General features: G+C 38.3%; 1 protein-coding gene across 1 annotated transcript in view; it reads right to left on the reverse strand.

Moving 5' to 3' along the window:
* Positions 1-18,214, reverse strand: part of LOC132308660 (putative callose synthase 8) — a 51,001-nt gene extending 32,787 nt beyond the window's left edge. Inside the window, exons 1-12 of the mRNA XM_059806814.1 lie at positions 17,552-18,214; positions 6,823-6,923; positions 5,209-5,330; positions 5,024-5,105; positions 4,767-4,877; positions 4,431-4,550; positions 4,148-4,240; positions 3,971-4,062; positions 3,320-3,446; positions 1,545-1,682; positions 1,369-1,445; positions 1,100-1,274 (exon numbers count right to left, since the gene is read on the reverse strand). Of these exons, the coding sequence (XP_059662797.1) occupies positions 1,100-1,274; positions 1,369-1,445; positions 1,545-1,682; positions 3,320-3,446; positions 3,971-4,062; positions 4,148-4,240; positions 4,431-4,550; positions 4,767-4,877; positions 5,024-5,105; positions 5,209-5,330; positions 6,823-6,923; positions 17,552-17,789 (1,476 nt within the window). The 5' untranslated portion in view covers positions 17,790-18,214. The remainder of the gene's footprint in view (positions 1-1,099; positions 1,275-1,368; positions 1,446-1,544; positions 1,683-3,319; positions 3,447-3,970; positions 4,063-4,147; positions 4,241-4,430; positions 4,551-4,766; positions 4,878-5,023; positions 5,106-5,208; positions 5,331-6,822; positions 6,924-17,551) is intronic.
* Positions 18,215-18,672: the final 458 nt, after the last annotated feature.

Raw genomic sequence — 18,672 nt, forward strand, 5'->3', positions numbered from 1 at the left:
AAGAAGAACAAAAAATGCAACTGACAGCAACAAAATTTCAGAAAATACCAAATGAGTGCCAACCCATGGAAAGAGTCAACTGAAATCTTATTACTCAAATTTTGTGTCTCATATAGAATGAATTAAGATAAGTCCTTTAAAATGTGTTTATCATATATGCAATCACTTTAAGTCTCAGTTTCAATTATCTTCGAGTTCATTGTTGAAATCATCATTCATACCAGAAAAAAGGGTGATGCGTACATCAATCCATCAATTATTCTTTCCATGTGAATATTTGATAATCTAATACATAATTGTTTTTCATGCCGCGCCCTGCTTCGGGCGGCCCCGCGGGGGGGGGGGGGGGATTGGGGCTCTTTCTTGGGTCATTAAAAACATTTAGAGATTGAGATCTGGAGAGATAAAGTTGCACCTCTCCAAGGCAAGAAATCTATTAAGCACGGAGACCGACATTGGATATGGACACTAACCGCCACAGACATACTCAAGGAAAATCTTAAAATATGTAGGACACTGATATAGTAAGGACGCAACAATAAAGAATATATTTTTGTTTATAAATTTATAGAATGTATGGCGAACATTATGTGTCCAGGTTTATTCAGAAAGTGTCCAGGATGTGTTGGTTGGGCGTCCGAAATTAAGAACTCTTTTTAAATAAATAAATAAAAATGGACCCATCCCAGATGAATTGGACATGTGTCAAGGTTTATTCAGAAAGTGTCGATATCCTGCATGTGTCCTCAAAGAAACGGCTCCTTAAGAGTGATCGTGTATATGCACACAGCACGCACTACTATACACAATACACATATATACTTATGTTCATACACAGACACGGAGGCATGCTTTTGTATGTGCGCATGCTAGAGTTGAAGAGTTGACAGATAGATGTGCATGTACAAAAACCTGGAAGTAATAGTATTTTCTTCTTTTTTTCCGGAAAATTGAATTTCTATGTTTAATTCAACAAGCTAGATGTTTATGGTCCAGAATGTAGGGTCTAGCAATCAGAGATTTAAGTTGGATTGCCATTAATCTCTATAACTGTAACTGTGAAACGTCTTGAATAGGTAAATTGGCAGGCAAAGTTTACCCCCATTTCTTCATCCATCCCCATTTCTTCATCTTCATTTTCTTCTATCTTCTTTTCCTCAGTAGTATTAACCAATCCCCGAGCATTTGTGACCTTTTGGTCATTCAAAGGCTGTACACAGAAGAAATCATGGTCCAGACGCATGGGCCAACCTATTTGGAAACAATCAGGACACCTGCAGATATATCATAAACAAAGACAACTTTCCTAAATAATGACTTGCAGAAGTGCAATGAAGCAAACATGTCATTCAGATTTTTCTTTCCAACCAGAAATACTCGTTCAAATCATCATAGTTTCTCCATGTAGAATGATCAGCTGTCCCATTTTTGTTTTTCATGGCTTCCTTCGGCGATTGAAAAATAAAATAAAATAAATTAATAAATAAAAAGTTAAAAACTATATCAAAAATGATATACAGAACGCATTTTGAAGTTTGGAGTACCTCTTGTATAACCCTGTATATTGGGCTAACTACTTCATTAAGAAAAGACTCGGACTCTCCTCTGTATGCTGGCATGACCTTTTCCCTAGTTGTCATGCTAACAGCGCCAATCAACATACTGTGCAATTCATATGCCATCTGAAAGAGAACAGAAATAGATTTTGTTGCAGAACACCCAATTTACCTCCAGAAGATGAATGAAGCTATTTATCATCTAAATGCTGGAATTAGAAAAATGCGTACTAGAGCATTAAATTAAAAGTTAAAACCATAATATTTGCTTTATTACAGGTTTGATCATGAGTTTTTGCATTGATGTATTTGCCTAGACAAAATCTTTCTGTAGTTTATCAACTTAATGCCAAGCAATAATCAAGATTATATCATTAAATAAGCTAACAGGATTAGATATCAATTTATATTCAGATTGCATGAATCATTATGTCAAATCACGCAAACAGGTTCACAACAGGAAACTGCAGAATTGAGGGGAAAAAGTTCCATGAATCCTTCAAAATGAATGCATGATATTTAATTTCAGTTTTCATTACAGTGCATCATGAATCAAGAATGTGTTAGGTCAATAGGACTTGGTGGACAAATTTTGTAAAAAACTTGGAGTCCGAAATTTTATTTTAGCTTTTGATTAGATACTCAAAAGTTAGTTGAGTTACCTCTGTCCAAGGGAATTTCTTTTAAAACTTGGAGTACCCTAATTAGAGGATTCTCCTAAAAGGAAATTTTACCGCTTTTCAACAACTAAAATCGATAAAATATAAAATCAAGTAAATATGAGTAATGAATTCCAATGACGACGGTCATTTTTCCTTAATAACTAGATTGGAATTTAAATATTCTAATTCTTACCATGTGTGGTAAGGATAGCAAAGCACCAAAGCAAACCTGCTCACTAAGAGATCTCCATAACTAGTTCCACTCCAGAGCTATGGTCCTCCCTCTCAATGTCCATGCTGATCAAAGAAAATCCCTCTGCAGCTTCTCAATCCTATAAGCCATCTTAACCTCAATTCTGAAGTCTGAACTAGATAGAAACAGTAATCGACTAAAGGCAGTAGCTTGAGGGTAATTTTCCCCCCCTCTCCGCCCGCCCCCCCCCCCACCAAAAAAAAAAAAAAAAATCCTAATTGGCTAAAGATTTCCCCTAAAATTATAACTGAAGTCTATCACCATAAAAAAATCAGCTAAATATTGCATCTCTTAATAAGCCATCTTAACCTCAATTCTGAAGTCTGAACTAGAAAGAAACAGTAATCAACTGAAGGCAGTAGCTTGAGGGTAATTTTCCCCCCTTCCCCCCACCCCCGACAAAAAATTAATAATAATTCCTAATTGGCTAAAGATTTCCCCTAAAGCTAAATATTGCATCTCTTAAGTCTTGAATAGTTGCTTAGATGGAGATCAGAACAAATGGGAGAACCAAAAGATAATGATGTCAGGAAGTACAGAGGTTAGGTTTTGAATGTGCATGTTTCAAATGTAATTTTGGGTATAATGTTATTCTTAAATAAAAATATAAGATAGAATGTTTTGGTATACATTTAGTCTGTCCCAAAATGATGCATACAAATTATTAAAGATAAAGAACCTTCGCTTGCTTGCTCTTTACCAAATAGGCAAACATCTGTACAACAATATGCTTGTTTAAAAGCGCGATCTAAAAACTTACTCAGATAAAACTGAATTTTGTTTTGAATTAATAATATACAAAAAGAATAATTTTATTCATGAGGGAATAGCAAAAGAATCCCACTTACATGGTGAAATATATAACAGAGGCACTCTGGCATGAACCGTAGGTTTGCAGCCTCTCCCCATATAAGAAGGTAAAGCCCTATATATAAAATTTTATATTGTTGGGCCTCCTGCTTCAAATATGGTAACCTGCATAAAAAATGAAATATATATATATATATATATATATATATATATATATATATTATAGTGAAGAACAAACATCACTTGAATATTCAAAGCCTAATAAATGTTCTTAAATAGTATTAAATAGTGTTAGGAATTGTGTCTCAAATTCCTAGTCTGATTAGGTTTCTATTTTAAAGTCATATTTTGTTAGGAAATTTCTTGTTAGACAAGTCTTGCGCTCCGGCATTAGCCAAAGGACGTTATATCTTGTGTTTGTGTGTGATTGCTTTGTAAGCTTTCATTGGATCTCGATGTTCGCGTGTTTTTGCTGCCACAACAAATAGCAATCATTCAATAGAACAAGTAGAAAGAAAGGCAATGAAAGATGGAAAGGCTTTGATAAAATTCCTATGTCTATATAAAACATTTTAAAAATAATAAATAAATAAAAGAAGGCCGGAAGATTGACTATTTTGTTAACATCTGATAGAAATAACAAGATTTCACACTTTCAAAGGATAGAAGTATTAAGTCACCCATCTCACCTAATGTTGCTTTTTCTCCCCAAAAACTTGCACCAATTTGTATAATTTTTAAAAAACTTCTTCAACAATTCATCCACAGCTTCATCTGCTAACTATGATCACAAAGATAATACATCTTTTAAAATTGAATAACAGACCAGTTCAAACCAATAGATTACATATGTAATTTAAGCACACCTTGGACATATATGTTTGCTTATGGATTTGCCGAATATGGGTGTTGGCAAGGAGTAAAATTAGGTGCTCCTTCTGGTTAGCAACATTTCCTTTCTGACAGGAAACAAACAATATGAGTGCAAAAAAAATCCTCAATTTCCGAAAATAGACAGATAGAAAGGGAGCAGTACATAGTCTACAACACTAGTTCCCAATTTGCAAACTCAATACCATTTATGATGTAATTCTATACTCGCAGAGTGCAGAAAAAGGAAAACAAATAAGAAATGTTAGGAAGAGATACCTGAAACCCAAAGCAAATTTGAAGCCAATCAAACAAATCCGTGGAAGGCACACGTCTTTGAAAGTCTCCAGGAAAAGGTAAACCACGAACATTGCGAACAGCAGCCACTGCAGCTTTAACCTGCAGCATTTCATTGATTAGTGAACAAACTAAATCCATTCCATCACAGTTTGGTTATGCTGCAACATTGGCACAGATAACTTAGCTCAAAAGCTGCTAGTTAAACATACCAGCCTTTCAACTACAGCAATTAGGGGCTTAATGACTAAATCATACAGAGAGGCTTTCTAAAAAAAGGGGAATAAATCTCAATAGCTTATCTCTGTGACATCAAACCTCAGGGAGTTGCATTATTGCTTCATGAACACCTGCTTGATCGAGTGGAAGAATGTTATATGGCACGTAGAATTCAGATTTTCTATTGTTGTTGTCATTATCTGCAAATGCCTATCAAGGATATAAAGAGTAGAAATGAAGATATAGGATGTAATAGAACAATCTGCTACATGTTGTAAAAGTCCTATTTCCGTGATAACTATAATAAATGGAAGGAAAATAAATTACAAAGAAATAGGGAAGGAAACAAGATAAACCTGAGAGCCAGCTGCATGTGTAACTGTGTTCAATACTTCAAACAAAGCAGAAGCAATTGCACATGCTTTAATCAACTTCCCTCTGAGAAAATTCAGGCATAACTTCTTTATCAGAAACTAAAGATATCTAATACATTCAGCAGAAATGCAGCAAATATAATATCCAGAAGTGTGGGATCAATTACCTATGTTCAAAATTACATTCTCCACCATGTTTGATAATGTAGTCTTTGTAATTACGATAAACACGTCTAAGTTCACGTAAATCACTCTTTTCCTTCCGTTTTCTAATAGTAACTTCTTCGTCCTATGAATTACCAAAGCAAACAAAAAAAAAAAAAAGTATTCCAATAATATAAGTAAGTAGTTGAAAAAATTTTGAAAAATAAAAGGAAATAAGAAAATTCAAGAATGCATCATCTGGTATTCTCACTGTATGAAAATTGGTTAATAGACAGAAAGACTAAAAACCCATCTGAGCAAAACATAAATAAATGAGGGAGTGGTTGCAAACAGAGAATCTACTACTAGGTGAAAGAATAATGTTTAGATATACTACACAGAGAATCTAAAACTAGGTGAAAGAGTAATGTTGAGAGATACTCCACGTCTTACAAGAAATCTTGGAATGAACATTGTTACTTTTCAGATAGGAAAGACCACGTTATTATAGCTTTTGAGACATGAGGTAAGACAGATACATTATTCACACAAAAAACTGGGCAGTTGCTAGTTGTGGAGAAGTATATCAGGACTTGGTCTTAAAAAATCAAGTTCAAGTGAATTTTCTCACCTAATTAATGGAATTATTTTGCTGTGCGAAGGTTTACTATGAAATCAAAATATCAAGTACATAGATAAGTAAGGCCTTGTACTTTGGCTTTGAAATAGACTACAGTTACTCAGGAAAAGAATTACATCAGTAGTTCACAAAAGTTTACAATGACATACAGGGTGCCAATGACATTCAGTCATCTAGAATACATACCTAAGTGAATCAAGATGCAAATTGCAACAACTCAAATGCACAATTATTTATAAAACAAAGTATTAATGGACAATAATTGAAATATTAACTACCAATGTATTCATAAGAAGGTGCTATTAAAGAATGAGACGTAGAGGTTCAAAATATGGAGTTTGATTCAAACAAAGGTAGGGCAATAGACTAATTGTCATTCCTAACACTAGATTTTGGGCAGTACTATTTTTCCTCCCATGAGTCAGATAGAATCAATCAGAAACAGGTTTTTATAGTGAAAATGTTGCTTGGTTTTGGAACTTAACAAAGGCATATGAAAATGTAGTGAAAGGACGACTTCATTGGGCATGAACAATAATGTACTTGTACTAACTGGAAAAACATCACACAATCTTACCTCAGTTACCTGATATAATGCTAATATTTCAAAAGCTTTAGTGGAATCATGTCAAAACCAGAAGGGGCTGGAATAAAAAACATTAGAAAGATATGTAGAATACCAACAGGCCGTGACCTAGCAGTACCAAGCCCCTACTTCCCAAAGGGAGGTCAAGGGTTCAAGCCTCAGTGGAGGCATGTGTGTGTGTGAGTACCAACTAGGAAAAAAAAAAAAAAAAATTATATGTAGAATAAAAATTGAGAGAAGTGCATTCACATTCATGAAACTGTTTCTGTCAAACAGAATACATTTTAGTATTTTAACAGGTTACACACGTGCATATATGTGTACACCCCCCCCCCCCCCCCCCCCCCCCCCCAAAGCACCACCACCGCCACCACCAAATTTGCTCTTTTATCAGGAAATCAATTAGGATACCTGTTCAAGTCGCTGGAGAAGAGAAGTTTTGAATTGTCGCACACCGCGCCCACTTGAATTTCGGTCCAGGTTATGTGCTACTTCAAAAGCATGAAATCGACCTGCCCACAAAATCCTATCACAAATGAGCAATAAACTTCCAGCGTATGAATGTAAAATGTCACGTGTTTGTTGTCATTAGCCATAATATCACCAAAAAAAGAACTCCAATTTCTCATATGCTCCATTCGGTGGCTAAAAAAATGTGGGAAAATTAAATAATATAGAGTTGTTGTTGTCAGGGGCTTATTTGTTATTACTTATATAATGTTGGGGCTTACGTGTAATTTCTGAAACTTGTTATTATAAATAGAATGTGGTGGAAGGAAGAAAGTATTCTTTCATTCGTTCTCTCTTTCCCCATCTCTCTCTTTTTCTCTCATCCACTTTCTTCTCTTTTTCTTCTTCTTTATCACTTACTCTTAATTTGATTGTATCTTAAAGTCAACATGGTATCAAAGCATGGTTTGTAAAGCTCTAGGTGAGTAGTCGAAACCCTAGGGCAAGTTTGTGTAACCCCTAGTGGGTGTGAAGGGTTTTGAAGAGATTTCAAGATGGGATTTGTTTGCAAGGAAGTAGTGTTAATCACATCCACACGTACCATGGATCCAACTTCGCGGTGAGTTGATTGGGAGTCGCAGGGGGCAGCGAGCCCCTACTCGGGGTTGGGGCGAGGCCCCAAAATTTTTTTTTTTTTTGGACCTGTTTTTTATCTATTGTAGTCTCGATTGGTTTTTTTTTTGTGTTCGCGAGGTTCTGCAACAACGGCTTTTTCTTCATCGTTCGCGATTCTGGTATGGTTTACTTTGTCGCTTTCTAGGGTTTATGTGGTGACTGTGTGGTTGCTTTTTATGCATCTCAGAAGACGGTAATCTTTCTAGTTGAAGTTTGTGTGTTAGAGGTGGTTCTCTACGTATTTTGTTGCTGCTTTTGTTTCTAAGGATTATATACCCATAAACTGTTTGATAAAATGTCTGGCTCAGAGCTATGGAGTGGATGAGACAAACTATATGGAGTGGGCTCAATCTGTTCATATGCATATCACTAGTCGTAGGATAATTAACCATATCGAAGGGACTGTCACATATCCCTCCAAGAGCGATCCTGAATTCAAAGAGTGGAATGCAAATAATGCACTAGTTATGGCGTGGTTGTTGCAGTCAACACAGCCACAGATCAGCAAAGGGTTTCTGTTTGTGAAAATAGCTAAAGAGCTATGGACGGATGTGGAAGAGACGTATTCATCGGTTGGTAATTTTGCAAAACTGTATGAACTCCAACAATAGATTTCAAGATTCAAGCAGGAAGACCAAACTCTTGCCACATATTACCACACTCTACGTGGTAAATGGGAAAAGTTAGATCACTACCAAGACTACATACCTGTATGTGTAGCTGATGTTAAAGCATTTCATGTTCTGTTAGAAAGAAATCGAATCTATGAGTTCTTGGGTGGTCTGCATCCGAGATACGAACATGCTAGGGTACAAGTGTTAGGCAGGTATCCAGCCCCTACTTCTGTTAGAGATGTGTTTTCATATTTCTAGACTGAGGAGAGTAGAATGAAGACTATTTCTGCACCTGTATACACTAAGCCTGAGCCAGAAGTACCATTGTCTGATAAGTCTGCTCTTGCCACACAACAATGGAACAAGCCCAATCCTACAAAAAGAGGGAAGCAAGATGACAAGAGCAAGTTAAGGTGTGATCACTGTGGGCGTATGCGCCACACTAGGGAAACATACTAGAAACTACACGGTCGCCCTACTCCAACTCCTGCTCATGCGAATGCTAGGCCTAGGCCTAGGTCTGGTCCATTTAGGGGGTTATCTATGGCACATATTACAGAGCGTGAGACTGCTTCTACCGGTCATGCCTCCTCAAGGCCACCGAGTTCTTTGTCCGTGGCTGAAATTGATGCTCTTCGATATCTACTAGCATAACATTCCTCCATTTCCACCTCTGACTTCGCTTTGACAGGTACCTCTCATTCGACACATCAGGTTTCCACATTATCTGGTGGGCCACCCTGGATTATTGGTTCAGGAGCCACTGATCACATGACTGGTATGGCATCTGATTTTTCTTCATACATTCTATGTTCCGGTAAGGATAAGGTTAGAGTGGCTGATGGCACCTTCACCTCCATTACGGGGAAGGGCACTGTTTCTGTCTCTCCTAATCTTACCTTATTCTCTGTTCTTCATGTCCCAAAGTTTACCAATTACCTCTTTTCTGTCAGTCACATTACAAAATGCTTGAAGTGTAATGTAACCTTTTTTCCATCTCACTGTGTGGTTCAGGACTTGGACACGGGGAAGACGAATGGAAGTGGACGTGAGGACTGTTGAAATATATAAATATTTCTATATAATTGTGGAGTAAAATCCTCCACCAATCACGATGATCCGGTTAATTTCCTTCCAACTATAAATATTTCTATATAATAGTGGAACAAAATCCACCAATTATGGTGCCTCATTTGACTATTGTACACCTTCCATATTTTCTTATATTTACCATGCCTATATATAAGCTCTTTGTACTAAAACAAAATATATCGGAATAATAGAAATGTAATCCTTAATGGCCCTTTGTCCATGAACGTAGGCCTAAGTGCCGAACCATGTAAATCTCTGTATTTTCCATCTTCCGATTATTTTTTATTTACATTTTATATTTGCACATCAAAATTTTGACAAGGACAATGGCTTGTATTTGCTGAACGCGAGGCCAACTTCTTATTATGTTGCAAATCAATCTAGTATTAGGAATAGTAATGTCAATAAAGATCTGTTAATGCAATGGCATAATAAACTAAGTCATTTACCTCTTCCTGTTTTGAAGCATGTGCTTCCCCAATTTGCTTCTGTTGAATCTTTTGAGTTAAATTGTGAAACAATGCGTTCTTGCCATAAAATGTCGTGTTTCTTATCCTACTAGTATTAATAAAAGTACAGCTCCTTTGCAACTTGTTCATTATGATGTGTGGGGTCCTGAATCTACTACTTCGTTACTTGGTTTTTGTTTTTGGTTTGGTTTTTGTTGGTTTTTGTTCTTTCTCCCCTTCACTAATCTAGCACTAACTTGATCGTCGGAGGCTCTTAGACCGGTACCACACCGGTGCCTTCCTGATCATCCTTTTTCTTCTTTCTCTTCCAGGTACGACGTCACTTTGGGTAGCCGCGGAATCCTGCATCAACAGTTGGCGTCGTCTGTGGGAAACAATACTAGTTTTCTAGAAGAACAATGGTTCAGTTGCGATCCGGAGTCTATCTCGGAGAAGGAACCCAACACCCCTCGTGTCTTAATGGTGGAGGCCACCATCAGCCTGAAGGCGTAAATCAGTCACAGCATGGTGATGGCAGCCACCATCAGCCTAAAGGCGTAAATCAGTCACAGCATGGTGATGGCAACCACCATCAGCCTAAAGGCGGAAATCAGTCGCAGCATGGTGAACCAAGCAACCATCATCAACATGATGGTGTGAACCAGTCGCGTCATGACAATGGTCATCAATTACACCATAACGACAACCAACCCCGTCTCAGGGATGACCGACCTTGCGCAACTCAGTCTCACGGCAGTCCGAGCATGCATTCCGTCATTAGAGCGCGCTAAGGTGTGCTCCAAAAGAGGGGGAGTGTGTCGCGGCATTGGAATAACATGTTTAAAACCTTAGTCAAGGTATGAACCAGTTGGTCCAGCAAAATGCAGTAATCATTCGGCACCTAGCTATCCCTGTAGTACCCGGAGAACGCACGCCTCATTCTTGGCGACGGGATATATCTGATGTCGGAGAACGCACCAAAGCTACCTACATTGATCAGCAAATCCAGGATCTTAAATTGAAAGTGGAAGGGATGGCCCAAGCCCTGAAAGGAAAAGGTCCTGCCACAGTCGATGACCTTGTTCAAAAGACGGATCTACCTTTTAGTCCTGAAGTTATGGCTCTCCTATTGCCAAGGAAGTTCAAGATGCCCCATCTTGATAGTTTCGACGGAACTTGCGACCCCCTCGACCACTTGGAAACTTTCAAATCGCTCATGAACTTGCAGGTTGTCCTAGATGAGATCATGTACAGGGCGTTCCCTACCACCCTCAAAGGATCAGCCCGTGTTTAGTTTAATAAATTGAAGCTAGAGTCTATTAGCAACTTCGATGAACTTAGTAGGCAGTTCATAGGGCATTTTGTTGCAGGGAGACAACACCGAAAACCAGTTACCTATTTGTTGAATGTTAAGTAAGACAAGGGGGAGGCGTTGCGTGATTATATTAGCCGGTTTAATACGGAGATATTACAGGTCGATGAGGTGGATGATAAGGTTGCCTTTACAGCCTTCCTGGGAGGATTACAATCCTCCAAATTTCTTTTCTCTTTATCCATGGACCCACCAAGCAGTATGGCAAAATTATTTATTAAGACCCAGAAACATATGAATGTTGAAGATGCTATGAATTCCAGGAAGGGCAAGGGAGTCGACGACAAAAAAGGAGACAAAAAGAGGTCAGCTACTAGCTCCAAAGGCGAGAGAGACCCCAAATTCAGAAAGCCTGCCAATGATAAGTCCCTGAGAGTTCCTAGGGGGCGAAATAGCTACACTAACTTCACTCCCTTGAACACTCCTATTAGTTAAATCCTAATACAGATCCAAGAAGACCACCTTGAAATGGCCCCCTAAGTTGAAGTCAGATCCGACAAGGAGGTCTAAAGACAAATATTGCCGGTTCCATAGAGACCATGGGCATAATACCGATAATTGCTTTAACTTTAAAAGCCAGATAGAAAGCCTAATTTGTCAGGGGAAATTACACGGGTACACAGCAGATCGTGAGAAGGGTACGATTCAACCTACCTGCGAGAACAGAGAAAACAACCCTCCTGACCACCCACTGGGGGAAATAAGGATGATCTCAAGAGGACTCACGTGCGGGAGAGTCAAGCTCGGCACGAAAAGCCGACATCAGGAGAGCCCGGAGCTCCATAAGAGTCAACGAAGTTGGGATTCACGAACCCCCAACAAAATCCCCAAGAAGGGAACGTCAGGTCATCACCTTTTCGGAAGAAAATGCCAAAGGAATTCAGCATCCTCTTGCATGATCCCTCCTTTAATTAAAAAGAGATTTTAGTGCTGAAGGGCTGGACCTTCAGCATGGCAATAAGAGGCTCTAACCATGTGGGCTACATGAGCCCATGTGTATATGTTCAACAAATAAAATATGTATACGCTATCCATACCTATTGACCCAGTTTATAAAATATGTCAGGGTGAAGAACTCAAGACATAAATATTTACATTCTCTAAGTTCGACATACAAACACGACAATGGGGGGCAACTGATAAGGAGTATTCACCCAGGAAGTTTGACCGCCATTCGAAGTCTATAAATCAAGATAAACTCCAGTGCCTCGGATAAAAATGAGCATAAGTTCTCCCTCCGTGTTAGAGAAGTAAGAGGCATAACACTCTTATTTTAATACAACTTGACACCTCTATAAAGGGGGCATTCGGGTCAACAGAAAAGGTACGACACAAATCCCAAGGCAATACCTCTCTTTCTCCCCTTCACCGATCTAGCACTAACTTGATCGTTGGAGGCTCTTAGGCCGGTACCACACCAGTGCCTTCCCGATCATCCTTTTTCTTCTTTCTCTTCCAGGTACGACGTCGCTTCGAGTAGCCGCGGAATCCTGCATCAACAGTTTTCGTTACTTTGTTGTGTTTATTGATGACTTTAGTCGATAGACTTAGCTTTATCTTATGAAAACCAAAGATAAAGTTCATTCCATTTTTAAAACCTTTCATAGGATGGTATGTACTCAGTTTAGTTGTCCCCTCAAAATCCTTCGATCTGATAATGGAGGAGAGTTTATGTATGGTGGGCTTGCCTCCTTTTTTGTTGCTAATGGGATTGCCCATCAAACCTCTTGTGTCGATACACCACAACAGAACGGCGTAGCTGAAAGAAAACACCATCATATTACAGAGGTGACCCGTTCTCTTCTAATTGGGATGGGAGTGCCTAAAAGTTATTGGGCTAATGCAACCTTTACAGCTACATACCTTATCAATCGCATGCTTTCTAAGGTTCTTAGCTATCAATCCCCCTTCTCTGTCTTACACCATGACACTGCCTTGTGTACTGTCCCTCCGATAGTGTTTGGTTGTGTTTGTTATGTTCACATTCATCATCGCAACGACAAAATGGACCCTAAGGCAATCCGATGTGTCTTCATTGGATACTTCGCCACTCAGAAAGGGTATCGGCGTTATAACCCTACCATTCATCGTCGCTTTATCTCCATGCATGTTACATTCTTTAAATTTGTTCCTTTTTTTTCCACTACTCGGGATTCTCTACAGGGAGAGAATCCGTTATCCATTCAGAGGGAACGCCCCCTTCTTTTGCCTGCTCCCATTCAGGGGGAGTTTCTTACTGAGGTGCCTATGTCTAGTCCTCCAAACACTACTGATTTACAACAGGGAAAGCAGCCAATTGTCTATACTAGAAGGGCAAAACAAGTCATTGACTCACCCAAGGACTAAGAAGTCTCCCTCGATCCAGGTAATTCCTTAGTTGACATTGATACTCTTGATTCTTTTCCCAATAGCATTCCTGTTGATCTTAATGTCCCTATTGCCTATCGTAAGGGTGTTCATAGTTGTACAAACCATCACATATCTCAATTTGTATCCTATGATGCCTTATCTCTAACATATCGTGCTTTCACTTCATGTATCTCCTCTGTATCTATTCCTTCTAGTGTTTCAAATGTTCTCAGTTAAACTCCATGGAAGAAGGCCATACAAGAAATTAAGGCCCTTGAGAAGAATGGTACTTGGGATATTATTCCATTACCTAGGGGTAAGAGACCAGTAGGTTGCAAATGGGTCTACACAATAAAGCATCATGAAGACGGAACAATTGAGAGATATAAAGCTCAGTTAGTTGCAAAGGGTTTTACTCAGACCTATGAATTGATTATCTGGAAACATTTGCTCAAGTTGCCAAGATCTATGTTACCTGGACTCAGGTGCGGGTGTCGGACACGGGTGCATGTCCAAAGGTCGGATCCATCCATCTATCGAATTATAGGACACGGGGACACGGAATAAAAGTGTCCAAAAGTTGGACACGGACACTTGGACACTTGTAGGAAAAGAAAAAAATGTACCCTTTTTTATGCTAGACCTCAGTTTTTTAATGAAAAATTGAATAAATATATAAATGTAAAGATAGCAGCGTGGAGCCTTCCAAGCTCTATTTTTTTGTGATGCAGGTTTTCTTTTTTTGCTCTGTTGTTGCACTTGTACCTGTTCTTACAGTTGTGGATGCAACTGCAATGTGCTCCTGTGTGGGCCTGTTTTAGTTTTGTTTTTCTGGGCTGCCTTTGGGCTAGGCCTTTCCTTGTACAGTTTCTTTTTTTTAATGAATGGATTTACTGTAAAAAAAAAAAAAAAAAAAAAAAGGTAATACAACTATTATAATAATATTACCTTATTTATAAAGTCAAACTATCAGGTCAAAAAATTTGCTCGAGATTGACCGATAGATATTACTTAAATAAAATAATACAGCTGTCCCAATACAGTTGTAAATTGTTCATAGCTTGGATAGTGTTTTACAGCTGTAAAACATTATCCTTGTTAAAAGACCAAACTCTCCCATATTTTTACATCCAAATTGACAAGTGGCATGATTGTGACCGTTGAAGGGTATTAAAAGCATTAGTAAGAATGTGAAAACACGCTCGGCTGTTACAAAATTTTGTGTAAACCAAAGCGCGTACACTTCAGCCTTCTCTAACCTTCGAAAGACGCTACTTTTGAAGCAAACCGCCATTGTTGTACCAGTAAGTTTTCTGATCTCATTAATGGCAACCTATTTAACAAATAAAGCATGAAGAAAGTTCGCAATCCTTCACAACTACCAACCCAAACATCTTTGTTTGAGTTTTCGTCATCTATCAGCCGTGGCCGGTAGACGCCATGAAGGATCCGACTCAGATCCAGTGTCCGTATCCGTGTCGTGTCGTGTCGACACGGACACTTCGGCCTGAACAGGCGAGTCCAGGTAACACAGGCCAAGATGAACTCTATACGTGTTCTTCTTTTTTTGGCAGCTAATTTGAATTGGCCCTTACATCAGCTAGATGTAAAAAATGCTTTCGTTCATGGTGACTTGGAAGAAGAGGTGTATATGACTATGCCACCAGGGTCTAAGCTCGCCAATGGTCAAAATTTAGTGTGCAAGCTAAAATAAAGCCTTGTATGGGTTAAAGCAATCGCCACGTGCTTGGTTTGAGAGGTTCAGCATTGCTGTGAAAAGAGTATGGTACACACAGAGTCGGGCAGATCATACTCTCTTCATCAAGAAGCACCAGGGTTGCACCACTACCCTTATTGTATATGTTGATGATATTGTTATCACTGGAAATGATCCAGAAGAGATTTGTCGGATGAAGTCATTCTTGGGGACAGAGTTCGAGGTTAAAGACCTCGGATCATTGAGATACTTTCTTGGCATCGAGGTGTGCAAATCAAAGAAAGGGGTGTTCATTTCTCAACGGAAGTATATGTTAGATTTGTTGGCTGAAACATGCAGGCTTGGAGCTAGACCTATTGATATTCCCATTAAGCAAAACCATAGGCTTAATGATGTAAATGGAGACCCACTAGATGATGTGGGAAGATTTCAGCGATTGTTTGGGAGACTGATTTACTTATCTCTCACGCACTCGGATATTGCCTACGTTGTTAGTGTGATTAGTCAGTTTATGCATGCTCCACGTGCACCTCACCTTAAGGCAGCTCATCATGTCTTCGCCACCTCAAGGGTTCACTTAGTAAGAGGATATTGTTTGGCAGTCATAGCCACTTGCGTGTTGAAGCCAATACTGATGCTGATTGGGTAGGGTCTGTGACGGATCAACAATCTACTTCAGGATATTGCACATTTGTTAGAGGTAATCTGGTTTCATGGCGAAGCAAGAAACAATCTGTAGTAGCAAGACCTAGTGCAGAGGCTTAGTTCAGATCCATAGCACATGGAGTTTGTGAGTTGTTATGGCTACGTACGATGTTGGGTGAGTAGGGTTATCCTGTTCGCAAGTCAATGAAGTTGTATTGTGACAACAAGACTACTATTAGCATTGCCCACAATCTAGTTCAACATGACAGGACAAAGCACATTGAAGTCGATCGACACTTCATCAAGGAAAAGCTTCGTCTTGGGCTGATTTGTACTCCATACGTCAACACACATGATCAGGTTGCTGATATTTTGATTAAGGGTGTGAGCAAGACTTGCTTACAAAATATGTTAGTCAAGCTAGGTATGATAGATATCTTTGCACCAGCTTGAAGGGGAGTGTTGTCAGGGGCTTATTTGTTATTACTTATATAATGTTGGGGCTTATGTGTAATTTCTAAAACTTGTTATTATAAATAGAATGTGGTGGAAGGATGAAAGTATTCTTTCATTTGTTCTCTCTTTCCCCATCTCTCTCTTTTTCTCTCATCGGCTTTCTTCTCTTTTTCTTCTTTTTCTTTATCACTTACTCTTGATTCGATTATATCTTAAAGTCAACAGCTGGGTCAGGGCCTTTTATCACGGCCTTTTATCACACGGGAACGGAGAGAAGAAGAACGTCCCTCAACTAAGCCAGAAATAATTATTTGACTTCGTTAAAAAAACCCTATTTTTCTATGACTACATTCTTTATATAAATAAATAACAGAAGGGAATAGCTAGGGCAATGTTAGGGCTTACTTTGCATTCATATTGCTTATGCTTTCTAGTAATCCTTTGATTACTATGATTTATGTTTTTGCATCCATCATCATACATCTAGCATGATGAGTGAATCAATTGGTCGTTGAATCATTTGTTGCTGCACTCATAGGATTTCAACAACAAAGCAAGGAGATAGAAAAATCCAGGGTGAAGCAGAGTTCATTAGTTAACAAAGCCTGTCAACGAATCAGCAATAGGAGGATCTGGAGTTGATCTTGCGTAAGTCTGAGTCGGGAGAGATTAAGGGATCCTTGGTCTTAGAGTCCCTTTGACTTAATATGTAGTAACTTCTTTCTATAAGGTGGATTTTATCTATCGGGACAGGGCTTTTTTTTTAACTTAAAATATGGTGTTTTGTGTGTGGTTGGTTGATTTACTTTACTGATTTTATTTTTGTTGCATGCATGATAAACACAATGGTTGATTGATATTGATCAGAGTTTAAGGTTACGGCCTATTAGTTTTCTAAAATGATGTTCTTGATTGGGTGGTTATTTATAATTAAACTACTACAGCATTTATGGTCTATCAGTTTTCTAAAGTGAAGTTCTTGATTTTGGGTGGCAATTTATAATTAAACAACTACAGCATTTACGATCTATTAGTTTTCTAAAGTGAAGTTCTAGATTTTGGGTCGCAATTTATAATTAAAAAACTACAGCATTTACGGTCTATTAGTTTTCTAAAGTGAAGTTCTTGATTTTGGGTGGCAATTTATAATTAAAATACTACAACATACAGAAACCCAATGAATAATTTTGCTCTTGCTTGTTCATAATATTTCTGCAACAAGATGGCATGAACCCAGTATTCCAAATTACTATAAATCAATACTCCAACCCTCTACTTAACAGTTAGAGAACCAAACTAGAACGAATCACAGAAGACTTACAAAGATAAGCCACACGAGGCTCTTCAAATTCAATCTGATTCGCAACACGAAGAAACCGTTGAATCTCCGAAACCAATGTCACCGGCAACTTCTCACTGTCAAAAGGATCGGGCACGGGATCGACGCCGGAAGTGATTGATCTTGTATAGGGCCCAGAATTAGTACTGTTATACTCTCTTCTTCTGTTACTACTCCTACCTTCATCAATGGGTTCTGCAACAACGATCTCTGACGACATTGTTGAGAACTCGAAAAGCTGGAGTATGCAGAGAAATAGTGCATGGTTGTGTGCGCGTGTGTATATATATAGGATCTTGAAAGTATATACATCGTTGTGATTGTAGGATCTGCTTTCTTTCTTTTGGGCGCTTTTTGGTGAATGAAAAAGAGATTGATGGTGTGATCTTTTGCTTTTGCTTTTCAAGTGTGTGTGTGTGTGACTGTAAGGTGTTTGTTTTCTTTTTCTCTCTCTGGTACAAGAGAAGGAAGTGAGATAGAAGGTGGGAAGGGTTTTTGGACTGTTGAATATAAAGCGAACATGGAGGCTCTCTTTTGAAGGTGTGATGAGCGGTTTTTTATTGTTAGAAAACTAACAATTATATGCACTAATAATACGTGTTAGACCCTAGGGTTTTACTGTTTTTTTTTTAGGAGAAAGATAGACGGACAATAATGAGGCCAGAAGCACTTCAAAATGTCGGGGTTTAGGCCCTAGGGTTTTAATTTGTTGATGGAGAGGAAAACAAATTCAGAGAACTAAAAAAGTTCCCAACAAAAAGGTAAATGGATGCAATAATATAATATAATATAAAAAATAAATTATATGGAGATGGAACCCAAATTTGAGAAAAATCATCCCTGGTTTTGTTTTCAAAAATCAGAAAACAAAATATTGGCATTCTAACACACACACGCACACACATATATATATACTTTTTATTAATTGTGAGAGGAAAGCAACATACTTTATTAATTCAGCCTAATATTCAATAAAAGAATGGGTTAAAATCATTAAAATCCATCTAATATCAAAATCGTGCATAAAATCCCAGCAGAAATTAAAAATAATAATAAAAAATAAAATTATGAATTAACAAAACTTATAAAGGTATCCAAACCCA

The sequence above is a fragment of the Cornus florida genome, unplaced genomic scaffold (genome assembly GCF_030987335.1).
Source record: "Cornus florida cultivar Cherokee Brave unplaced genomic scaffold, ASM3098733v1 CherokeeBrave_3.0.0_Hap2_Chr05, whole genome shotgun sequence".
In the NCBI taxonomy this organism is placed as follows: Eukaryota; Viridiplantae; Streptophyta; class Magnoliopsida; order Cornales; family Cornaceae; genus Cornus; species Cornus florida.